Raw genomic sequence first — 26,922 nt, forward strand, 5'->3', positions numbered from 1 at the left:
CCATTTCTGAGTTTTGGTTCCTCTCAAGGTTTCTTCCTCTTGCTCTGAGGGAGGTTGTCCTTGCCACTGTGGCCACTGGCTTGCTCAAGGGGGTTTGGACCCAGGTTTTCTGTAAAGCTGCTTTGTGACAACACCTGTTGTAAAAAGCACTAAATACATAAACTTTGCTTGCTTGCTTGCTTGAAGTTGCACAGAACTTGCACATTACATTTATCTGAAGCCATGCTGGGGTAAATCTTGTGAGACATGACAAATACTTGGAATCTATCCTAAGAAAATAAAAAATAGGAAGACTAAAGGTATTATTTTCTTTTTTTTTGGTTACAAAAACAGCAATGCCTGGTTGAATGACTAAAAGTAAACCTCTCACTTTAACTTATGTATGTCCAACGTAACCAAATACTCATGACTGTAATTTTGAAGATAAATGTACTAATGTTTTATTGCTTCTTTGTACTGTTGTTAGAGTAAAGTGATGTTAGTTATTACTGTAACACTGACAGCCAGGATTTTAGTTTCACATGAGCCATTTTATTGTTTTGAATGACCTCATTAGAGTTTACAAAGACAAATTTAAAGTTAAGGGATTCAACAGTTTAAAGTAATACAGAAAATGAATGCATCAGAAACAAGCTGTTCAGTCTACCACAGTTGCCTAGTCTACCACAGTCCAGACTCAGATCTAGATAAAAACACATCACTGTGAATCCTCCTCTTCATCCCAGCTCTCTTTCTAAAGCACGCTGTGTTGACCCACCCAATAAAATTATCAAATACAAATGGCCCAATTAACTAGATTGCTTTGAATATCTTAAGTGCTAGTGTTCTTATTACTAACACACAGGGGAGGCACCAAAAGGCCTGCTAAGCTCACGCTTTAATCTGCAAAGCACTTTTTAATGCTAACACATAATTAATAATACACATGCAGGGTTTTTGTAGCTCCGCTGCGGCGGTCTTGTATTTAAAGAAGCAGCTTTTTCTCTTTTCCTTGCCTGCCAAAAATGCCAGTGAAGTGAGGCAAAATAATGTTTAATGAAATAGCACTTCCCGATTAAGTGCTTGTACTAAAGGCCCAGAGGCAGATACGAGTCTAGAAGAAACAGTGTGCACGTGTGAGTTTGTATGAGAAGGGGAATGTTTAACTGGTAGCGAGTCCTTCAAATAAACCTATAAACCTTATTATATTGTAGGTTTATTTCATTTTGTATATGTACCGTATAGGTGCCCTTAATAGTACTACAGTTACAGACTGTAGTCCATCTCTTTCTCTACATACTTTGTTGGCCCACTTTTACCCTGTTTTTCAGTGCTTGGGGCCCCCACAGGACCACCACAGAGCAGGTATTATTAGGGTAGTGGATCATTCTCAGCACTGCAGGGACACTAACTTCAGCAGCACTGCTGTGTCTGATCCACTCGTAGCAGTGCAACACACACTAAAACACCACCATCAGGTCAGTGTTACTCGCCGCCCAAATAATACCTGCTCTGTGAGGGTCCATACACACATGTACACTGAATAACAGGGTAAAAGGGGGCTAGCTAAAAAGTAACTGCTGACTAAAACTAAGTAAAAGTAATGATGTGAGAAATAAAGTGGCTATACACACAATCTCAATGACATTTTTGATTGGAAATTAAATAAATAAATAAAGAGATCTGTGATCTGTTTTTCATTTTATGTAAGATGAGCATATAGAAAGATAAGGTAGTTGTACCCAAGTGACCAGTGGCTGAAGAATGCTGTAGTGATAGCGTGTATCTCTTTCGGGAATGAAGTGATTTGAGAGGCTCGTTGTGTGTAGTGGCAACATGTAATAAACTGGTAGTACACAATAGATGAGGGACTGTACATAATACTGCAATACTGTGGTGCTGCCAACATAATGAGTGATGAATGAATGAATGAATGCTGTGTGTCTGAGAGAGAGAGAGAGAGAGAGAGAGAGAGAGAGACAGACAGAGATGTGGTGGGTTTGTTTCGGGAAAGGTGGTGAATTCAATTTGTATTCATTTTCAATGTCACAGAAAGTGCAGGAGAGAACTATACATGTTCTGGTGTTGAGGACTGCCTGGGAATGAGTTGTCTGTGGTTGTGTGCAGGAGAACCTGTGGCTGGACAGTGTGTCTCTGCTGATTAAGGATTCTCTGGAGGGAGAGATGCAGATGATTGATAACCTGTCAGGATCTGTGTTTCATCATTACTCCTCACCTGCTGTGTGTCGAGACTGCAGGTGCCATCCAGCAGAGGTAACCAACACACACACACACACACACACACACACACACACACACACACACACACACACACTTATTATTATTATTATTAGTAGTAGTATTATTTATTATTGTTGTTGTTGTTCAACTTTGTTGATCCTGCAGGGGAAATTGTTCCTTTTTCTGTCTTACTATTCTCAGTCTGCTTTCACAGATTAATGCAGTAGTTCAGTGTAAAGTGTAATTTACACAGTTTATAATCAACGGCCGAGCCAAGACACTTCTAGTGTCCAAAGTTTGCTTTGTTATTTTTGTCCTGGAGCTCTGAGACATCCTGATATCTACAAAGTCACAATGCATAGACAAAAAAGGCCAATAATTAATCTGAACTTTTGTCTGTTTTTACACAGTGAGATGTTAAAATACAGAGACTTTTGTGATTTCCTATGCATCCACTGCATATGTCCACTTCATATTTACACTATATCTTCTGATGCTGCATATCATTTCTTTTGTCTACAGTAAGAAATAATAAGCAGCATTTTTGCAGCATTGTGGTTCAGTTTTGATGTCAGTATTGCCATCACATTGTTTTCTGGTTCTACGATGTTATCTGGAAAAGAAAAATAGCGAAATGTAGTGGGTTCTGCTTCCTTCCTACCAAGCAATGGGACAAAAGCTTGAGTGACAGCATTATATACCTGTGGCCAGTTTTCTTCTGTCCATCCGTCCACATCAAGCTTGTGCAGTCATCCCTTTCAGTACAAAGACTTGACAGGCCTGTATTTTCTTTCCTCGTCTTCCTGAAAAAGGATATACTGATGGAAGTCTGCGTGATATGATGATATGATACCATTATTATAATAACATATGTCACTGGTAAGCTTTTCTGAACAGACCATGGATGGCGAACACTGACCAACTCCATGTTTCGTTAAAAAGAGGTGTAGCAGGGGCTTCTAAATGACCTATCTGTCCAAGGTTTCACCCTAATGTCGAGACGTTCAAATTCAGTGAATGCCAGGAGCTTAAGTGAGCAGACGGCAGAGTCTTTTTAATTGGAAGAAGTGATGCACGGTTTGTGTACAGAATGTTTATAATCACAAATGTGAGCACTGTGCAGTCCCGTTTAATCTGACTTATCATGCTAACTGTCAGCAAATTAAGAAAAACTAACTTAATGTCTGAAAAAGCATTTGATGTCCTCTGGTTTTGTGTACTTGTCACAGTAAATGGTTTGAGATTTGCATACGAAATGTAACATAAGACAAAGAGAGAATGAGGAAACACGAAGCACATCATTCCACTTATTGAAGGGAAAATGTTTTGCAACACTTATCAGCCATGGGGAAAAAGTAATTGCCCCCTTTAAGCTTAATAACCGGCTCTGGCACCTTCAGCAACAAATGCAACCAAATGCTTCTTATTCCTCAAGATCAGTCTTTCACATCGCTGTGAAGGAATTTTGCTTTCATTCAGACTGATTGGAGGGCATTTTAGAACTCGTCAAAGTATGGACCACTCTGAAAAATTTACTTTGTTTCTTTTAAACCATTGATTGCCTTACTTAATTGTGCCTGAGCTTCCCATGATGAACTGATGAGCAGACATTCCTCTGTGGAATTTTCAAAGAGAGACCAAAATTCATGACTGTTAATTGTTTCAAGTTGTCCAAGTCTTGACGCAGTTCATCATTCCCACCTTGTCACACTACCACCACCATGTCTCACTGTGGCTGTGGAATGCAATGTTTTGCTCTATGTGAACGCTGACCTTATCTGAGGAAAGCGAGGCCTGCAGTTCTTTAGATGTTCTGGGTTATTTTATGATGTCCCGGATGAGTCACTGCTTTGCTCTTGAAGGATTTTTGTTAGACCAGACACTTCTGTGCATATTCACTACTTTCCCAAGCTTTTTTACCATTTATATAAGTAAATTTAATAACTCTCACTGTGGTTGGCTGGAGTTTCAGAGCCTTAGACATGGCTTTGTAACCCTTTCCAGACTTATATATTTTGAGAACTTTTTTCTTGTGTCTTCCATCAAACTTAATAGCCTTATTCTTATTGTATATTTCATTTTTCCTTCAAGTATTCTTCAATATTGCCCACCTAAAGCAGAACAAGTGCCTTCAAGTGCAAACTTCATACTCTATGACCCATGACTTCACTGCACTTCATTATTCTCTCTGCATCAACCACATGAACAGCCAGAGCCTGCCTGCTAAACGTAGCCGTCAGTTCCTTTTTCACACATGTACAGTATATGCTCTGCCTTCATCATGACATTTCACATGGAGGCAGGACATGTGAGTCACACTGGGAAATATGCAAATGTATGCAGATGATATGGCAATTAGGATAAGTTCTAAGTCTTCCTTCTATCTGTGCGTTTCCATATGTTAGCAGAGGAAGGAGAAGGGCAAAGACATCCACTCCAGCTCTGGCAGCTTGAGTCAGTCCTGTGAGACCATGATCAGTCTTATAGTGATGCTGGATTACATACACACACAGACAAAATGGTTTTGCAAGACAAAATTAAGAACACAATTTGTATTCCGAATGGGAAAAAAATCTCAAAACTCCAGTGTAAACGAACAGAATAGGGTTTTGTTCTTACACAGATTGAACCTGAATGTTGCCAGATTCTTTGCTTAAACACTCTTAAGGTCCCTCAAGGCAAATATGCCATGAAACCCTTATTGCACATTTGAATTGTTTCACAGCTGTAATTAATTGAAGAAAGCAATACATTTCTATAGGAGGTGCAGATTCTAAGCTTTCAATCCATTTGTGTCTTTAAATAAATGAGAAGATATTTTATCGTTAATTTAAGTTATGCCCATATGTTTTTAAGTTATGACCATATGACTCTCCTTTTTGTATTGAATGTGTTGTTTCTTCATCAGATCCGATTGGCTGAAGTGGAGCAGGCCTCCCTGATGTCAGAGCAGCTTTCAGACAAGTCTTCATCGCCAGTGCTGCCTGATGACCTCAGCCTCGATGACCACAGCATTTATCAGCTCTTGGTTAGAGATAGCAAGGTGACTTTGTGGAATTGTTTTCTTCTTATTCACACAACTAGCATCTAGATCCATCGGTTAGCCAGTAATATTGGTCATATTGATAGCTGTAGTTGTATCAGTATCTGCAAAATATCACAATAACACGCCAGTATTTAGACACTTTTATTTATGCAGTTTCACCAGGATACAAACTCATATTGATAGGGGGGAAACTAAGGCAGGTGTGACACTGGGGAACTTTATATGAGTCGTGCACTGGTTAACTATAGTTCTGTGTCAAAGTCAAAGACCACTCTTTCATTTACATAACTTCCAGTCAAAATGGTCATTAAGTGCAAGCTATTTATTTTTTAGGGGATATTTCTGAGGAGGTTGGATATAAGATAATCCACTTGTATAAGCAAGACTAAAGTCAAGGTAAAATATGTGAAAACAGGAGTTTTCGAAACAGAAATTAAAAAAAAAATATTAAAAGATACAGAGAAAATAGGACCTAACAACCACCCCAACACCTGGTAGACCACTAAACCTGCCAGTCAGATAAACAGCACTTAAGGCCTTCGTCTTCGGGAGAGAAAATCAAGCAGCTCTGAAAACATCCACAGGTTTTTCTGTCCATCCTTCCACAGTGAGAAGACGACTAACTGCTTTGAGTCTGAGTGGATGTGTAGATGTGCAAATCATCAGTCCATCAGTGAATGTGTTTGGGATTGCTTGAATTGTGAGGAGCAGAAAATGCAAACAACTTCTAAGACTGAACTTTGGAGGTGTGGAAAAATATTTCTGCAGATTTCTGCATGCTGTAATGAAGGCAAAGGGTTGACTCATTAAAAATTGAAAATATTTTTATTCTGTATAATTTTCTCTTAAATTTTCAACTTTCTTCCTGATGCTGAGAAAAGAATAAATTGTTAGTGGCTGTTTTGACTGGAAATGTATTCAAACCTAACCTTTAGCATGAGAAATAACAGCAATAACAAGAGATAATAAACAGAAAACAAAGCTTCAGAGTATTCAGTGCTACAGTGTTTACATTATTTAACACTGGCATTTTGTTGCTGTTTTGAGAGTTTGAGATGTGTGATCATTAAGAATCAAAATCAATTAAGTCAGTAAAGCTTACTTAAGCTGCTGAAGTATAACTTTACAGTCCCAAATTGATTTCTGATATTGATTGTTGGAATTGTATCCCCCTGGTATCGGTATTGGCCATGAAATCGATAATTCCCTCATATTAGTATTATAACCCCTAATATTAAAACACTGGATCTTTGAAAAAACATAATGGAATTCATTTTATCTGTTTATGATGAAATGCTCACATAATGTAAAGGCCAACTGTCTATTTTCAAAGGTTTTTATATGACAACAATTATGTGTACACACTTATTCACAAAGCCACAGGCACAGGAAAGTTACAGACATGGTTAGATGTCCAAGAATGTCATCTTTGGCCCCAAAGGACGCCACACTGGCTGCTGATTGTTCACTGCTTAATCTTAATTTGCATGTTTCGGTACCTAATTAGCTAATCAATGCATGCTTAACTACCCAAATACAAAATCAGTCTTTCTGGAACTGGTGTATTCATTGCGCTTTTGGGCCTGTCAAGCCAGCTGCTGATGGCCAATTGTCAAATCTCCTCTGACTCACTGTTTTTTTTTTTCCACTGAATCACAGCTAATTTGATATCCACTTCATGACAATAAGAATCAAATGAGCCATCTGAAGCTTATAATTATTTTTCTCAATTCATTATTGATATTCTGTGTGCTGTGGACTTGAGGGAGGCATGGAATCGAATACTAAAGGAACGCATCGACGGAAAACAGCACGGCCTTTAAAAATGCATTATAGATTCAGTTCCGCTGGGATACAAAACTGACAGCGTTAGAATGCTAATGTGTTAGAATACGACTAACAGGCAGAGAGTAATGATATAGCTTAGTGTAAGACAGGCTTTAATTTGCCACGAGCTGCCTTCAGGCAGACCCTAACTGATCATTTTCAGACCCTATGCGAATTAGCAAATGGCTGAATGCTAACTCAGTGCTAGCAAACCTCCATGACACATGGCCGGCTAAACATGTAGGCAGTGAGGTTAACCGATATCGCCTCCAGGTAATGCCAACCCAATGCTAACCACTGACGAATATTAACCTGCGCGACCTTTTAGCCTGGCTGTTCTGAGTGATGTTTATTAGCACTTGGGCTAACATGGCTCTGCACACTCTGCAGGAGGAGAGAGGAAGCAGCGGGTCTCAGAGTTTAGAAGAGCTTCAGAGCGCGCCAGGGGAATCCAGGAGATCCTGTGCTCACAGCAGAGCCCCCAGCCCGGGCAGTGAAGGTGGGGACAGGTTGCTCGAGCTGGACCTCCAAGAGCAAAAACAAGCAGCTTCTCATCAGCACATGTCATCTCACAGTCAAGGTTAGCATCAACATCTGCATTCACTGGCATGCGCAAAACCTCAGATATTTAGGTCACAGAAGGTCACAGACATGCTTAGGTGTCCAGGTGTCATCCTTGGTCTCAAGGGGTGCCACTCTGGCTGCTAATTACTGCTTAATTAACCTTAATTTGCATGTTTCAGTATCTGATTAACTATTCAATGCATGCTTAACTACCTAAATACGAAAGTAGCCTTCCAGTACTCATGTATTCTTTGTGCTTTTGGGCCTGTCAAGCCAGCTGCTTATGGCCAAGCTTTATATTACCTGTAATGTTTTAATAACAGGGCACAAAAAGATTCTATTTTTGCCTTTTAATGTACACTTTTGCTTTAAGAACAGGTCTTCTCAGTCCAGTCCTGATGAGCAAACAATAATGAAAACTTATTTTCATATGTCACGCTTTCACTAATGTTTAAACCACATATGTATTTCATATTGCAAGGTTTTTTTTTTTTTTGGGAACACCAAGAACTTTTAAACATTATACATTATATTGTTTGTTTATAGTCATGTCTGATTATATCTGCCTCGTGATTTGTCACTTTTTAAATATTAAGTATTCTTGATGGTAATTTTATTAGAATTTTATCCTTCTCAGTTTTTTAATTAAACAAGAAGCATTTCACTCATAATCCCAGCATAATGAAAGAGTTTTTTTTTTATTAAAACAAAAACTAAAATGTAAAATGCTCTACTCTAGAGAAATGTACCAAGTCCGAGTTGTATGCAGTGGTAGTGACAGGAATCAGACATCTAAAGAGGTTAACGCCTGTAATATGTCCTTTACCTTCCTCTCAGGCCGATATTTCATTGATATTGCATTGAATGCTGGTTAATCCTTGGGTGGTGTTGATGTTTTTGTTACTCAGTGGTCTGGTGGACCCACCCATTACTCTTTCTTTTTTTTCTTTAATGAATACAGCCATAACAAAAATATCAGATGTTTAAAATATCACAAGTGGCCAGTGTAGGGTTCTTCTTTAGCAGCTGTAGCCAGTCAGCAGCCTGTCCATGTTGTCCACCCTCACTCACACACATATACAAACACATACACACACACAGCACCTCCACACTTTTCTAGGTCCGGACTCGGTCCGGACTTGGTCCGGACTCGGTCCGCCTATTAGTGACCTCTGGTGTAGGAGGTGTTCAGTGTGAAGTCTTTGGAAATATGTTATTATATGTTCTTCACAGAAAATGAGCAAAAGCCAAGGGATCTATGGTTAAAATAACAATAAATAGGATCATTTTTCTTTTGGTAAACATTGAAAAAAGGTCCGAAAGACCCTAACACCACACAAGGGTTAATGACAGACATTGTTTTATGATATGTTTTATGGTCTGTTGTGGTAAAGAAAGAGCTGAGCCACAAGGCAAAGCTCTCGATTTACCGGTCGATCTACGTTCCCACCCTCACCTATGGTCATGAGCTTTGGGTAATGACCGAAAGAATAAGATCGCGAATACAAGCGGCCAAAATGAGTTTCCTCCGCAGGGTGTCTGTACTCTCCCTTAGATATGACTATATTGCCCAGCTGACCTGGGAGCGCCTCAGAATCCCCCCGGAGAGCTAGTGGAAGTGGCTGGGGAAAGGGAGGTCTGGGCCTCATTGCTTAAGATGCTGCCCTCGCGACCCGAACCCCGGAGAAGCGGAAGATAATGGATGGATGGATGGATGGATGGATGGATGGATGGATGGATGGATGTTTTATGATAGCTTTGAGATGTTTTGGCCAATGATTTTTTTTTAATCTGTTCATGGTGCAGAGGTACATGTAGTTTGTTGTGAGGCACAATAGACCCATTGCCAGCATTACATTTGAAAACTCAGAGGATACGTGTGTAATGTGACAGAATGAGTCAGATAAAAATGGCAAATGAGGCTTTACTACCACTACCACTGTAAAGAAATAAGAGTGGATAAGTTTCTCTACAATTAACCATTTTACTTCAAACCCCTTTCAGCTGCCTTTAAGCCATGACTTAAGCAGGAACGGCTGCAGCAGTCTGAAAAAGACTTGGGCTGTTGTGGGCATGAGTGCATGTGACTTGCTTCCTGCCCCTGTAATCTGCTGTTTCACATTTTTCTTTTGTGTTGAATTAGAAATTTATCTATACTAGAAATCAACACTATCCCTTTAGCCTCTTATTCACCTGGGTGTATTTTGTTTTTTCCAACTGAAGTTACATGCCCAAATCATAAGGCAAATTATTCAGTAACTGCATGAAATAAATGCACATTTAAAAAAAAAAAATTAATTAATCATTCATTTATTTTTGTAAAAGCTCCCTGAAATGAACAGAACATGTGTTTTATGATCACACATATTGTGCTATGCTTACCATTTACTGCTGAAAGGCAAAAACCTTAGACACTCTTTGTATTGTTTCATAAAAATAATTTTTACAGAGCAGATCACTGAAGAGACGGCATCTGTTTATAGTTTATAGCCCAGATTTGTGGAAAAATGGGTCGCCTTTCAGTAGAAAAGGAAAAAAAATATATATATATATTCTTATATATATATATATATATATATATATATATATATATATATATATAAAACCCTTCTTCTATTAAAAGGGTTTAAAATCACATCACCCATCTATTTGACTGGAATGAAGACAGTTATAGCCACTTTTTGAATGTAGCTTATGAAATATGAAAGTTATGAAGAATATGACGAAGTGCATTTTGGAACCACCAGTGGTTCCAAGGAGTGTAAGAGTGTAAGAGGCTACTGAATTCAATGCACAATTTTCTGACCCTGCTCAATTTATGGTCAGTTATTATATATTTTTTTTCCATTCTTTTGATCCATCGTTCTTATGATGATATGTCATGAGGTCCACCATCATGGTAGACTTGTCACTTCATGACCTTGATTTCCATAATAACAGGGATCATTCCATCATCATTGCTGCTTTTCTGCTGCTTAAAATCCCTGTTTTGGAATCAGCTCAGTTCATCTTTTAGGACAAATCAAAATGAATCATTGTTTACTTCCTCGGTTTCCTACAAATTAGTTGACAGCTGTGAAGTTGTAGTAGCATCTTAGTGCAGTGTTTTGTTGTTAACGATGTGGATGCTGTTCTAAATGTGTGCACGTGCGATTGCTCGCTAAAGAACTAAGAAAGTGCATGGAGCTTCTTTTATACAGTGATGAAAAATATGCTGATCTGTTTTACTGAACAACGCAGACATGCAGGCACACCAACTACTCTGGGGGGCAGATTTTAATTCATTAAGAGAAAAGGAAACATCTCTGAATGGTTTGTTAATGACACGTTAGGTTAGGTATGAAAGGGTTAGCTATAGTGCTTTCCAAATATCTGAAGTAGCCGGCTCTGCTGTGTTATGGTAGGAGTTAAACCCCAGGTACACCCCAGAGGCAAATTGTGGTGCCACAACCACACAGTGTCCAATGTCGGTTTTCTTCCATTAATACAGTACAAAAAATACCAGTCCAGTCAACATGATGTTAAACAATAGTGTGCAGCATCCATTTTTCTGTTTCCCTGCTAGTACTTTTTCAGAATTGTGAAAATTATGCGGGTGCAGTGTTAAATATTCATGGCATCCTGGTATAACACTGTACGCTGAGACCTCAGGCTGTCTGTCACCAAAATAAACACAACACTGAATGACAGTCAGCTAGTTAGGATCACTAGCTCTAAAAAATATGATTCAGTGTAGATTCACAGTGTGTTCCAACAAGGACACATTACAGCTGCTGGATTGAGGGCTCAGACTAATGAGATAAGAATGTTAGTTTTCATTACGGGATCTGTGGATGTGCCTGAAAAGCTTTAATCCTGAAAATACAGTGATGGTCAAAAGTATCTTGACATGACACCCTTCTAAAAGTTCACCCCGTTCACACAGGTGTTCAACCACACACATGGAGTTTGTATGTAATATCTGGAGAAAGGTTTTGCCAAATGAACGAGACACACATGAGGTCACCTTACCCAGGGCCAAGGATCAGCTAGAGAGGTTTCAAGCTGCTCCCATAGCAAATGACCTGTGTTCTGTGTGGTGAAGGAAGCCCATACATAGTGCAGCATCATTAGAAGAGCATTCATTAGTGCAGAGGTTCAGGAGCTGGATTAACCACCTCTGAGTATATAAAGTATAGCAGTGTTTCTAGAAGTGTTTATAGATTTTTTTTTTATCCTTCTCTCAGTCAAACTGTAACTTATTAGGCTGAAATAATGACTTATTTCAGGGTTTTGATTTAGTAGCTCAAAATAATGTTTTAAAAATGATTTTATTTAAAAAGCACTTCTCATGCTGGGTGGCAGCCCAAAGGGTTTTAAACACCTGTGACAAAGAAACGGTTATACAAATTACAAGTATTACTTTAGAATCATAAGACATTGCCACAGATCAAATGAAGATGTAAAGTTTTAATTACATTCTAAGTTAAAGATGTGTTTTTGGCTGTTTCCTAAAAGTGAGCACTGAACTTGACTGTCTAATAAAATGTGGAATTGAGTCCCACAGTTTAGAGGCATAACAACTGAATGAGTTTCTCCATGTTCTTTTTATTTTACAGAAGATGTTTGCAGAAGGTCAGTATCAGCAGGTCTAAGATCACCAGCTGAAACATAAACAAGCACTCTGTGATGTAAGCAGGTGCTTTAAGGTCATTTAGAGCTGTAGAAACTAGCAGCTTTTAAAACAGGAGTGATGTGATCTCCCTTGTTTGTTTTTGTTAGGACGTGTGCTGCAGCATTTTGTAAGGGATGTTGTAAAGGATGTATTGTTAATCTTAGGAAGTCCAGTAAGAAGAGCATTACGGTGATCAACTCTGCTTGTAACAAACGCATGAACAAGTTTCTCTGCATTGCTCTGGGATAGAAACGGCCAAGCTTTAGTGATATTTTTCAAATGATAAAAAGCTACTTTAGTGACTGCGTTTACATGCGCGATAAAACAGAGCTCAGAGTCTAAGATCACGCCCAGGTTTTGTGCTTTAGGTTTGGTATATGAAGCTAAAGCACCAAGTTTCTCATAAAGCATTTTTCTGCACTGCTGTGTCTGATCCACTTGTACCAGCACAACACACAGTTACACACCACAGTGTTACTGCAGCTGTGAGAATGATCCACCACCCAAATAGCAACTGCTTTGTGAGGATCCATGGGATCCTGAGGTCACGACCACTGAAGAACAGGGTGAAAGGGGACTAACAATGTAGGCATTTTTTTAATGCAACAATATACATGTCTGAACTAAGCAGCTGGGAATCGAAGTTGATGTTGTGGAAATTAATACTAAATTCTGAATATTGAGTAAAGTGCCTTACTGAGCAACCTGTGGTCAGAAGGTAAAATTGAAGAGTAAGATATTTAAGTCAGACGGCAGGATCAGCTTAAATTCGAACTATCTAAAAGGATGTGTTACATAAGACAGATATGTCTGCAATCAGGTTTTAGAACTGGACTAAAATGGGGGCTTAATGAGATCTTTCCTGCTGTGATGTGAGGATGGCGTTGCCCATGAGTCAGAATGAAAGACACACAGACGTTTCCCCATTCAGCAGCAACATATCTGTGCTCAGGCCCACTGATGACTGTCAGTTAGTGTAGCACAGCTGGTGGGCCATTAGCCTTTGCTTCAGCTCTGCTCACTATGTGTGGTGACTCACTACCTGCGTGCGGTGCCTTTCTGACCGCACTCAGTGTTTAACTGATTGTTTCACTGACTGTGTGTGTTGTGCCGCTGTTTCACAGCCTCTCATGGGTTTCACTGGTTGTATGATTTCCTGCTAAAGGGCAACGCCTATGAAATAACAAGTAATAATAATAATAATAATAATAATAATAATAATGTAATAATAATAATTTTTATTTATATAGCACTTTTCATGCCAGTAGCAGCTCACAGTGCTTACAGACAGGTGCTAAAGCTTAACAGTAATAAATTATGAGTGTTAATTTGAAATCATAAAAGGCAATGACATGGATGAAATTAAAAACATAAACGCCAAGAGACGCAGAGTTTTAATTAAATGTTAAATGTTAAAGAGACACATTTTTAAATGAGCTTGACTGTCTAGTAAAAGGTGGAAATGAGAGCCACAGTTTAGAAGCAGAATAACTGAAAGAGTCTCTCCATGTTTTCTGGATTTTATGGAAGGTGTTTGCAGGAGATCGCTACCTGCAGATATAAGATTATGTACTGGACCATAAACAGACACTTTTATGAAGTTAGCGGGGGCTATAAGGTCATTTACAGCCTTAAAACTAGTAGCAGAACTTGGTCCCACTTTATATTAAGTGTCTTTAATAACTGTGTAGTCACACATAAACAACATATGCGACGACAATGTAACTACTAATGCATTAGTCACTGTTACAGATGGATTACAGACGTACACCTTATGTAATTACACAAGTGTATCTTAATAGTTGTAACAGCTTATTCTCTCTCACGTAATTGCTCAAAGGTAATGACACGAATCTAGTTACATTTGTAATCTGTAATTTGTCATTTGTATTGATGGTATTGATATTAAGCCAACGCAGTTTGTCTTCTTGACTCATCTCTTACTTTTGAGTCTCACATTAAGCTCATCACTAAAACTGCATTTTATCATCTGCATAAATTGCACGCTTACGCCCTGTGCTGAGTGACACTGATGCTAAAATGTTGATCGATGCCTTCATCTTCTCTCGCATCGATTACTGTAACTCACTTTTCTATGGCCTTCCAGTTAAACTAATCAATCGTCTTCAGTACGTCCAAAACTCAGCAGCCAGGGTTCTTACCTCCACCAAGCGCACAGCTCATGTCACTCTTATTCTTCGACAGTTGCATTGGTTTCCTATTAGTTCTAGGATTACCTTCAAGCCTTTACATGGTCTGGCTCCGACATTCCTTTCTGATCTTGTTTCTTTATATTGTCCCTCTCATGTTCTCCGATCTTCTAATGCTGGACTCCTCACAGTTCCCTCAACCAGACTTTCTACTAAGATCTACTACAGATCTTTCAGTGCTGCTTCCTCCAAACTCTGGAATTCTCTACCTTCCACTCTTCGTAATTGGTCTTCCCTGTCTTCCTTCAAATCTCGCTAAAAAAACTTCCTTTTTTCCTCTCTGTAGTGTGAATTTTTTTTCCTCTATGATGATGATGATGATGATGTAAAGCATCCTTGGGTTTGTGAAAGGCACTCTATAAATTGAACTTCTTTTTCTTCTTCTTCTTCTTCTTCTTCTTCTTCTTCTTCTTTTTCTTCTTCTTCTTCTTCTTCTTCTTCTTCTTCTTCTTCTTATTATTATTATTATTATTATTAATCAGACTAAACAGCAGTTTTAGGAGTTTATTTCCCCCCAGCAGTAAAAGGAAGTATGTAACTTATATTAAGACATGACTTACTCTGTATGCCAGCTTTCCTAACATTAACCTAGCATTTGTCACTAAGGCTGTGACACTGTAACCAGTTTCAGCTTTAAACCATTCTGTATGTATATGACAGTAGAGCAGATGACCCCATCCTAAAGTGTAACTTATATAACATTAAATTAAATGTGCTGCATTTCCCCCAAAGCAGTGTCTCTATTACCACTGCATTATTACACAGTACCTACATAACAACTACACAGGAACTTCATTTAAAGTTTAACTTTAACACTAAACTACAGGAAAGTTCATGTGTGGAAGATACACTTGTGTAATTAATTGAAGCCAAACTGAAGTTGATAACATGTAATTACAGTGTTGTTGCATATGTTATCCATGTGTAACTACACAGTTCTTAGAGACATTTAATATAAATATTATTAATATATAACACTTAATATATAACACTTAATATTAATATAAATATACATTCAGACCTTGGAGGGCAGGCAGTTGTCCAGCTTGTTAGACTAGAAGAAGCTTAGCTAATATTATGGTTGTTCAGAAAGGATCATGATTAAGTCACTTTTCAGGAAAGTGGAGGCATGTCCAATGTTCTGCTGCTCCTTTAGTACATCCTTCGCTGCATATCTTGTCTCTCACATTGCATTGTGTCTGTGCATCTTGTTGACAGTCTTTCTGATTGATTGTGAAGTCTCGTTGATGGTTTCTCTGACCGGTGTCTCTGTGGCAGATGGCGAGAGGCGCAGCAGTAGCAGCAGAGGTGACGGGAGGGCATCCTCTCCTCTCTTTCATCTCCCGGCAGAGTTCTTCCACCCAACCACAGCCGTCCCCCAAGGGATCCTGGCAGCGGGGGCGGCCCGGGCAGGACGAGCTGGCTCCAGGCTCACCTCACCAGCCTCTTGGGCCTCGCTCCGCTCTCCCGGGGCCAACAACAGGGCCTTGGGCCAACAGGTATGATATGTTCAAGGTGAAGAGGTTTGATCGATTTTTGAGCCATGGCTCCCTAAAGCTATTTCATAGATCAGTGTTTCTTCAGGGGCCACCAGACAGACAATGACAGACAGACACACACACACACCAGAACTAAGACATTTAGAACACCGATTACCTGGTGCTGCTGCACTGGGAGCGACACTCTTAAAGTGCCAAAGAGAGTTCTTTGAAGCAAAGCCACAGTAGAACTACTTTTAGCTCCTTAAAGCATTGTTTTAAATCTGTCATCAAGAACCCCCAGACAGTCCATGTTTTTCTCTATCTATATGTGTTGGGAATGGGATTGAACAAAAATGCGGAAACTCAGGGGATCCCAGAGGACTGGTTTGAGAACCACTGCTAAAGAACCATCTTTGTAAATACAATTGACAAAAATAAAGTACCTTTTTAAAGTTTAAGATATTCCATGTAATATAAAGGATCAATTGCAAATAATATTTGTTCAAGGAACTACATGTTTAAGACAAGAACCATTTAGGAACCTTTATTTTTGAGAGTGTAGGTTATAGCAAAAACATGGACCATCTGGTGGCTGATTTTTATCACTTTTTTAAAAGATCACAGAGATTCTGTTTAAAATCTGGTTGCTTCTCCAAGCCTAATACTGACATCCAGTTTCTTTCTCTCATGCAACATCATTGAGTTGCCTGAGTCACTTGGACTGCTTGTGGGTTATAAAAAAAGGTTACACTGAAGTCCTGAATCACTGTAATCTCCAAAAATTTGAGTGTACATTTGCTGACAGTCATGGTAATTATATTTGCTGTATCCCCAGGAGTGTATTTGACCTTGATATTCATTTGTGTTACAAAAATGTACTTAGTTGTCTTTAATTTTAGACAACTAGGCCTAATTTGAGGGGGGGCTGTTGTCATCTACATTTTTTTTTTTAATAAAAGTTTTTTATGTAAATCTGTATCTCCCGGTAACATGTTGGTATCTCCCCCTTCCAGCCCCCATCCCACAGTGTGTCCTCCCTGGCCATGGGCAGTTCTGAAGGCAGCCTACAAATTGCGCTGGAGGAAGGCTTAAGTTTTGGTGCATCACCTCCACAAGACCTGAGTTTACCCCCACCTCTGATTTGCCCTCCTCCAGAAAGCACCCTTCCCTCCCCGGGCCTCAGCCAGAGACTGCAACCTGCCCAAACTGGCTCCACTCCCCAGGCCAATCAGGGGCACCAGAGGAGCCAAAGCAGCTGTGGCGGCAGCATCAGTCCCAGCTGCAACAGGCAGGACTCCATGGACCCTTCAGACGAGGATACGGACATAGGGATCGGCGGAGGATCAAGTCAGGCAGGCAACAGTGAGCATTTGTCGGAAACTCTCAGCAGCCTGTCGCTAACCTCACTCCTCACGCCTGGCTCGCTGGCGCCGCCGCTGGTCAAAAAGTGCAACAGCACTGGGAGCTTAGACCAAGGCAACCTTTCGGTGCGGAATAAAGATGGGCGGCAGTTTTACGGCATGGACCAACATCAGTATCTCCCTAACCCTTGGACGGAAGAGAGAGGTGGAGGGGAGAAAGGGATGACGGGACTGAGGTTAAAAAGTTCCAGCCAAACGATGGATGCTGGTTCTCGCAAGAACAGATGAAACGTGCCCCTTGTTTTGTTGTCGTCTCGCTTGCGTTGCTCTCCAGAGCGAGAGAGATGCCTGACCTGTTCTGTGAACTCCCCCCTCTCTCAGTCTTTCATCCATAACACATTCGTGTTTTGTGTAGCCTTGAGGAACAGGTGAAGCTCACCAGAACGAGAGGACAGGAAGCCAGTGAGGAGCAGAAACAGCAACATGTTTCATTTGAGGCATCCTAGAGGATCTTGGCATACAGTGTTAATGCAGAAGCATTGCAGTATAAATGGTATAAATCTTCTGCAGTTGTAAGGAAAGGCCAAGAATGGAGTGAAATCTTCCAAAAATAGTGCACATGAACTAATCTTGTGTAGGTGAATGAAATTTGGATGTGTGGGAGTTGTTCTCAAGGTTGTTTTTTTCCCATGAAATCCAGTCTGCCTTGATCTTCTACATGCAAAAAGGTGACATTTCAGGAAAGAAGCTTTGGGGTGACTCTTTTGATGTAGGACTTTTTGATGTAAGACGACTGCAGTTTCATCCACAGATAAGGTAGCAACAATCAAACTTTTGACTTAGCAACCTCCCTTAGTAAATCAAAGAAGAACGGTGATAGCTCATTTTCTAAATGTGATCCTAAATATTAGATTTGTGTGCAGGTCTGTGTGAACTCTCTCCATATGGCAAGTTAGATATTCTTAAATTTAAAAGGAGGGCTAATCTAAAATAGTTATTTAGTAGCTAGATTTTTTTTTGGGGGGGGGGGGGGTGGTTGAGGCCTGGTAATCTGGAAAATACAGCGAGTAACCAAGTATAGAGGTGTTTGATTCCTGGCTGTTGGGCATGAAAATATATTCTGAGGGAATGTGGAATGTGGAAGAGATGAAAGAATTGGGAAAGCAACAGAACCAAGGACGTCTTTGCAGTTGTCCGGTTGTTTGGATGCCGCTCCACCAGAGTTAAAACGGCTTTCCATTTTTGGGATGATGTCGGAACATGGTGTTCTACCATAAAGATGTCAAAAATGAAGAACTTTACTCATTTATTTTTACAAGAGAAGTAGTAGAAATCTAATTTTCCTTATCCAAACGTTTCCTGTTGCAGCTCTGTTCATTTCTCATAATCATTTGCAGTTTTACACGCAGCGCAAAATTGCTTGAAATATGCTCTGAAAGGAAGTAGGTGTCTACTTAGCGATGTAAAAATCTTTGGTTGAACAACTAACTACGGGAAGGTTTTGGAATTATTCAGGGGCCAGAACAAATGTTTTTCAGGAATTATGAGATGCTTATAATTCAAACTGCATGTGACATTTATTTTTCTTACATAGCTGATCCTCGTATTAAGATGTAGCCTAGCTGCTCTGAGAATATTATTTTTGCATGATGTTATTACACTTCTTCTGTTTTTATTTGAGTCTTTTGTCATTATGCTCAAATGAAATCAAGGAATCATCATTACATCATTGCAAAATTCTTGACTTTCAGACAAAGTTAGCTGTCAAATAAATAAGATTGACTCAGTTTCTTGATTGAATCTAATTAATGATGTTACACTAAATGTCTTGTCTTTAAAAAGGCTCATCTGCGGTGAGCTGCGTGTGATCTCCGCTGACCTCTGCACAGTGGTTAGTTTGAGCAGTTATCAGACGGGATGTAATGGCCCTTCAGGGCTTTTTCTAGAATAGCCTGTGCAGTTTCAGCAGCTGCCGTCTTAGAAAAACTCAAAGTAGTCAAAGTACCAAACTTGGATGATTAAGTTTAGCAACGGGGCAGAAAGTTTAGCCGTGTGAGATAACAGCCTGTGAATTACAATGCCCTAAGAGCAGGTTATTTGAGGTTCGCACATTAGTGCTAAAAGATTAAACATCATTCTTAAGTACTTAAATGTAGTTTTGTGAATTTGAGGTTCAACAGAAGTCAGTAGGGGTTATACCTTAATACACCTAACACAGTTTGTGAATAGATTCACGGTGCTTTATACCAGGATGTATACAGAGTCGAGGTTTATAAAATAGGTCCATTTCTTGTAAAAAACCTCCTCATTAGACTTTTTCTCCTACATGTAGCTTTTCATTATCAACGCATAAGAGATGACTTGATATAATTAATCTTTGTCCAGCGAACAAAAGTTGGTTTAGTATTAACCCCTTCAACTCTACAGGTAGGATAACTACACTGAAGCCACAATTTATTATATTAAGACCACAATGTACTATATTAAGGCCACAGTTTACTGCATGGAGGCCATGGATCAGTTTATTGAAGCCACAATTTACTATAACGAGGTTAGGAATTACTACATTTTGACCACAATTTGATATATTAAGGTTAAAAATTACTATATTGAGGTCACAATTTACTATATTAAATACACAAATTAATAAATTAAGGCCACAACATATTATATTGAGGCCATAATTTACTATATCGACATCACAAATTGCTATATTTAGGCCACAAATTACTATATTGATCCCAAAATGTATCATATTGAGGCCATAAATTACTATATTGTTGCCACTGATTACTACATTGAAGTCACAATTGACTACATTGAAGTCACACTTTACTATATCAATGTCACAAATTCTTATATTGAGGCCACAATTTACTATATTAATAACACAGATTGCCATACTGAAGCCACAATTACTATTTTGTTTCCACAATTTACTATATTATCACCACAATGTACTATGTTAAGGACATGAGTTACTATATTGAGGCCAGAATTTATTGTAGTGATGCCACAGATTACTATATTTAAGCCACAAATTACTATATTGAGTACATGAGTTACTGTATTTACACCACAAATTAGTATATTGAGTACATGAGGTACTGTATTTACACCACAAATTAGTATATTGAGTACATGAAGTACTGTATTTACACCACAAATTAGGTTATTGAAGCCATGAGTTACACTGAGATGACAAGTTATAAGAAATCTAACTTGTGGCCTTAATATAGTAATTCCTAGCCTCAATATAATAATTAGTGGCCTCAGTATATTAATTTGTGGCAACAATAAAGTAATTCATGTCCTTAGTATATTCATTTGTGACTTCAATGTGGTAATTCATGGCCCCAACTTATTAATTCATGGCCACACCTTATTAAAAAATATTCACCACATCACTCCATACAATTCTAACTGGACTGCTACCACCAATGGAGATACGTTTAAAAGGTTATTCACTCTGAAGTTATTACTTTGTGGACTTGTATGAACTACAGACATTATGAATTAAGATCATGGATCTTGTCAGTAATGACTCAACTTACACTCTCCCAGGAAAAAGTAATCCAGCTCCAATAGGGCTACTATCAGTAACTGTAATGAGTTGCACTGTTACAGGAAAAGGTAATCAGATTACTGTAACTCATTATTTTGTATCATGTTACCCCTAAAGCTGATAACTTTAATCATTAATTACTCAACTTCTGTTAAGCTAATATGTAATTATGAGAAATGAGTAGTTATGTGTGCCCATATATGGGTTAATTACACTGTAAGGGGTCAATATCTGGTATTTATTTGAACTGGCCTTCTGTTGTTTTGCATTCTCTTTCTGCTAAAGCTTGTTTATCCCCATACAACATGCTGAACGAATGTAAGCCCCGTCTCTGTTGGACAGTCACTCTATAAAGCTGTGCACAGGTGTACCACGCTAATGACACCTGTGACCAATCGGCAAAAGCGGCACCTGTGGATCCTCACCGTCTGGCCTGGTCCACGCGGCTTGAGCCTGCGCCCACTACCGCTGAGCTCTTCACCGACGGCCGAGCGCTATCAGCTCTGACAGAGCGGATTCAAAAGACACATGTCGAGCCCACGCGTCATCAGGGGGAAACAAAGCGCTGTGTTAGCCAGAAAGAGGAGCACGGTGCTTTTGATAGCATTAGCAGTGCTGCAGTTAGCCTGCCCAACAGGTGCTCCCCAGCTGCTAGTCATGATGCCTGTCTGTGTGTGTCAGCGGACATCTGTCCAGCACTGAGGAGCCACTGCAGCTTTGAAGTGCTTGCTGGGGGGACGTCCTGGTTTGCTCTTTACACCTGGATGCATGTTGCTACAAATTAGATGCCTCTTGTGCTACAGAACATCTCTGTAGGGTAAACATGTCACAGTCTCTGTTGGAGTGGTCAGTCTCGCTGCTTTGATCTGTTAGCCACTTGCAAAGAAATAGCTGTGAATTTGCATTCAGATGTTTTGCCTTGGGAAACATTTAGCCTGACCAACTTTGGTATCTTCAAAATTTGGTATCTTTGCTATGAACTAGATGAACAGGTGCCTCGATTTGATACATTTTTCAGTACATCAATAAAGAGTGCCTGAAAATGTGCCCTTAACTTAATAACAAAAAACATATAGTAATACTATCAGAAACTAATATTTCTGTAGTTGAAAAAAAGAAAAAAAAAGTTTATTGAAAAATGGCATCTTTACAGAAAAAGACAAAAACATTCCATCTGTTTCATGGAAGTTACTGCAGAGAGATTTTATCCCAAGCATGTGGGCGTCATTTCTATTTGTCCATTCGTCATGACCTTTTCACGATGTGAAGGACAGCTACTGTGGTTCAAATGATGTAGAAAAATAAACATAAAAGTTGGAGATATTCGTTCATTTTTTGGGACAGTTGTGATATACAATACTTACTTGGGCCGTATCCTGTAGGAAACTATAGTAACTGTCCTATTTACGGTAAGAATTGTAGTATTACTATTTCTATTTTTCCATGATGCTTTGTTTGCATTAACATTTCCATTTTTGTTTATTAGAGTATTCAACATTATACAAGTGCAGTTTGAGAAACTTGAGAATGGTACAGGGTTCTGTCTGATCCATTTAAATACTTTTCCAAGAAGCACAGAAACACCAAATGAAACTGCGCTTTATTTTGCAACAAAATATAAATAAAGCAAAAAAAATAAATAAATAAAAAACACTACAAACATGAAAATCTCAGCGTAACCAGTGTGTAACCAGTGTAGATCAATATGAGGAGTCTTGTCTCAAACTACACAAATGATAATGCTTTATTGTTACATCCCTAATACTTTTCTTTAAAAAAAATGTATGTGATGCTTCCAGCAGTTACAGGTGTAGTAAGTAAGAAGTACTCATCTATGGCTTAGAATGTGATGACGTTTTAGCTGCCTCTGAAATCATTTCTGAGTTTTGAATATATTAGTGTGCACCAGTGGATGGGAAAGATAATTTCGACCAATAAGATAATGTATCACTGACTGGTTCTACAGTTACGTCAGTATTGTGGCGGTACTGAAACCAAAACACAGTCAAACAAGTTCAGTCCACTTACACGGTCATCAAACAAATGAAAGCGTTCAATAAATATCAAACCATCAGTTTAGCAACAGTGACTAAATGTTAAACAGTGCTGGTAACTACGACAAGGGGGTGGTTAGCATTAGCTTAGCTAGCACGCTACCAGCTGTTTTCACCACAGGACAATTTTGATTCTGACAAGCTGCAGTTTTAAATGACGAGTGACTCAAATCTGAGGAAGTGAAGTCGAGCGACTGGTGTTGAGCTGACAGAAAGCTGAAACAAAGCCTGTTGGGTTGGTTGTGTTTAGATCTATAGCCCAGGCTAATGCTACCATCTCCTCTAGCCTGCTTAGCTTATCTAGTGGCCTCAGATCCACACACCACAGTACAGGTTTGATTCCGTCGGCTTTTCTGTTCCAAGTCGTCCCCGCGGAATAATGAGGTTCTATCTGCATTTTGTGCAGTTTGGAGATATTGAGCTTTAAAGATTTTGTGTTTCTAATAGCAAAACTGATTTGTGGAACACGTCTCTTTATACACGACAATGACAGACACTCCAAATGTAATCTAAATGTACAATAGTTTTTTAGAGGAAGGCCAAAGGCAGACAGAACCTTCTAATCCTGAGAACTCACTTTCTGCTTGGAATTACATGGTTCTATCTGACAAAACATGCAACGAAGTGATGATTTCCAAGGAACACAAACAGTTTGTACTCCTAATTAGTTTTAAAGCATAAGATTAGTGTTGTAACAAAGTGTCTACATTATCAGAAAGTTACATTTAATGCCTTCTATGACATATTTATGGCAGTTATTTCTACTATCTCTTTATTGTTTATAAGGTTTATTTCTCATTCTAGGGTAAATCATCCTTTTCTTATTTAAAAAAGCATTGCAGATTAAATATAAAGGCCGGTGTTAAATATTTTGTCCAGTGCACAGGTCAGTTTTAGGTAGGAACCATTACTGTAATAAACTGTCCCAGTGAGGGTAGCAGGTCAGTTTAAAGGCAGTGTGAGGTTTTGTTTTATATCAGAAATGTGACTCTAATGATGGATGAATGGATGAAATGAATGTTTATGTTGTAATTATGGCCCCATAAACTCAAATGTACAGAACTAATTATTTTTAATGCTTATTATTTGTAACATTTAAGACAATGAGACTTTGTAAAGATCTACAAGAAGACAGGCAGAGTTTCAGCAAAATGTTTTCAAGTTTAATAAACGTTTCCCACAGTCACTGAGCAGAGTGGTGACATGACAAAGAAGTGGAACCGGATTGGTCCTCTTTTGTGTATTCGAAGTGCTAAATGGCTCGCAGATAGAACCTTATGGAAGAAGGAGTTTGACTTTGGAGATAGAACCTTTTTCATTTCAACTTAAAACACTTCGTATAATGTTGCAAAGTTGTCACAGAATAAGTAATAACTAAATTTTGACAAAAAAAACGTATTTATTTGTAGCGCTTTTTACAACGGATGTTGTCACAAAGCAGCTTTACAGAATTCCAGAAAAGACAAAGTTTTAACAGGAGTGTAAGAATGTACAGAAACCTCCCCGGTGGGCAAGCCAGGGGCAACAGTGGCAAGGAAAAACTCCCTCAGAGCTGAGAAAGAAACCTTGGGAGGAACCAGGCTCACCAGGTGGTGAATGTGTTTTGTAGCATTTACCTTGTTAGCCAATGCTAACACACTGTTGTATGTCTTTTCCTGGTTTGAATTTAGCAACAGAGCAGGTGGAGAAACCATGGCTCAGTGGAAAAGAGGCCTGCATTTCCAAAATCATCTCCAAAATGATCCCACTTATAATGAGTAGGTAACTCTTTTTCTCTCTAACTAATTTTAATAGCACATGGAGGCAGCAATGGTCAGTAAGGACAAATTCCAGTGGACAAATGTGGTAAGGAGCCACTACCTGTTGGTATGACTCTGTAAACGTGTATGTCTGTCTGACTGTAACGGAAGATCACTTTTAGGAGATATTTTCCTCGTCACTGACTGATGTCAGATTCTTTGCCTTCTCAATTCTCTCTCTCTCTCTTCGATTCAGTCTGTCTCCTCCAATTTGTTCTGACACGAGGCAGTAATGGCCGAGCCACTGAGCTTAGATAGACAGTCCACTCTGTCACAACCACTCAATCTAGCCTTCATTTATACACATTCATCTGCGCTAGCAGCGTGGCCCGAACCATCGCATCACACTCCGCAATTAATTTAGCCACTCAGTCGCTCACCCGCACTCTCTCCAGCACCACTGAGAAACTCTGTGTCTCCGCACCGAGACGGAAATCACTCTGACGAGAAGCGCAAGCTGTAATGGGCTTCACACGGTTTATAAAATGTGACAGACAAGGACAGTCACTGTAAGCACATGCAGCGTGACGCGCAATCGTGATTCGGTATAAATTGCACTACAGTGGGAGCTTTGTAATTGCACAGGATGTGACGGGGCCTTGCAGGAGGCAACGCAGTGTTTCTGACTGATTAAGTTTCACCGCAATAATAATAACAATAACAATAATAATAATAAAAAAAGAAAGATAAGAACTCTCAATTCAATTTGAATTCCAATTTAGACCTATGATTACAACGCAGCCACCGCATGAAGATAGTCAGTTAATTAGAGACCCCAGTTGTGCACGCTTCTGCCATCACCCACTTTTGTCTAAAGTGGCAGCCCATGGTAATAATTCCTCCGCTGAAGAAACCCATTACTGCAGTTGTTGCTTGTAATATCTTTACTTAGAACTCTCCTGCATTGCTGAAACACAGCAAAACAGCAGCCCTGACTCAACCATGAAGTAATGAGATAGTTCTTCAGAGGCAGAGAGAGAGAGAGAGAGAGAGAGAGAGAGATTGATACATATTCATGTTGGTCTGGTGCCCTACAGCAGCCAAAGTTCACGTTTTGCATTTCAGAATCATAAATGGAAAAACGGAGCTCGTCTGGGATGCAAACGAACACGTGTCTCGTCCCTCAGGGTCGTGTGTGTGTTCGGCGCCCGTCTTTGGGCACGTGTGGACGTCTGCGCATATGTGTGTGAGAGTATTTGTTTTCATATATTTTTCAGGAGAAAAAGGTCCTGATGTTACAGGTAAACCATAGAAAACCTGCAATGTGGGGATTTTAGGTTTTTGTCATAATTTTTGTTTTTTGTTTATCTACAGACTTTATTTTTTAAATAAATTGAGGCGTATAGGTTTTCAGTTAGATTAGATTTATTTAGAAAAAACATGTACATTGAGAAGGGTACACAAACTTTTGTAGAGATAATCCTCTATACTACTAATTACATTATTATTATTATTATTATTATTATTATTATTATTATTATTATTATTATTCTCTATCAGCTCCACTTACTATATAGGTGCACTTTGTAGTTCTACAGTTACAGACTGTAGTCCATCTGTTTCTCTGATGTTTTGTTAGCTCCCTCTTACTCTGTTCTTCAGTGGTCAGGACCTGCAGGATCAAGGAGGTGATCTTGTTGAGATGTTGTCATCTCAAATGATAACTTTACAGGAGAAGGAAAAACCTTTTATTTATAATGCAAGTCAATGGAACCAGACGTCTTTACGAGTGAATTTGTGCCATTACCTTTGGTCCATTCATCATGAAATTTATACTCAATGTAAAGAACAACAGGCTTTTTCAAATTATGTCAAAAACTGAAAAGTGACAAAAATAGAGAGGTGTTCTTCTGACAGCAGCTATAGATAGATTGTGTGTTTGTATGTACATGGGCATGTGTGTGTGTGTGTGTGAGTGTGTGAGAGAGAGAGAGTATTGATTAGTCCACTCAGCCATATGTTACTTGAGCAACTATTAAACAAAGACTCAGTAAACACAGACCAGAGTTATAATCAATACAGCCTTTCAGGGTTCACCAATAGAGAGAGAGAGAGAGAGAGAGAGAGAGGTGAGGAGTTATCACCCACTCTTACTCCCCATTTTGGAGTCTTCTAAATGTCACTAACCCCTGTCCAGATTG

At 39.2% G+C, this 26,922-nt stretch overlaps 1 protein-coding gene across 2 annotated transcripts in view; it reads left to right on the forward strand.

The window, feature by feature from the left end:
• LOC108430011 (voltage-dependent T-type calcium channel subunit alpha-1I-like) overlaps nucleotides 1-19,150 on the forward strand; it is a 362,256-nt gene extending 343,106 nt beyond the window's left edge. For both annotated transcript variants that reach the window (XM_017702138.2, XM_017702139.2), the window contains exons 33-37: nucleotides 2,107-2,253; nucleotides 5,129-5,263; nucleotides 7,484-7,673; nucleotides 15,800-16,020; nucleotides 17,016-19,150. In XM_017702138.2, the coding sequence (XP_017557627.2) occupies nucleotides 2,107-2,253; nucleotides 5,129-5,263; nucleotides 7,484-7,673; nucleotides 15,800-16,020; nucleotides 17,016-17,651 (1,329 nt within the window). In that variant the 3' untranslated portion in view covers nucleotides 17,652-19,150. The remainder of the gene's footprint in view (nucleotides 1-2,106; nucleotides 2,254-5,128; nucleotides 5,264-7,483; nucleotides 7,674-15,799; nucleotides 16,021-17,015) is intronic.
• Nucleotides 19,151-26,922: the final 7,772 nt, after the last annotated feature.

This window comes from Pygocentrus nattereri, chromosome 30 (assembly GCF_015220715.1).
Source record: "Pygocentrus nattereri isolate fPygNat1 chromosome 30, fPygNat1.pri, whole genome shotgun sequence".
Taxonomy (NCBI): Eukaryota; Metazoa; Chordata; class Actinopteri; order Characiformes; family Serrasalmidae; genus Pygocentrus; species Pygocentrus nattereri.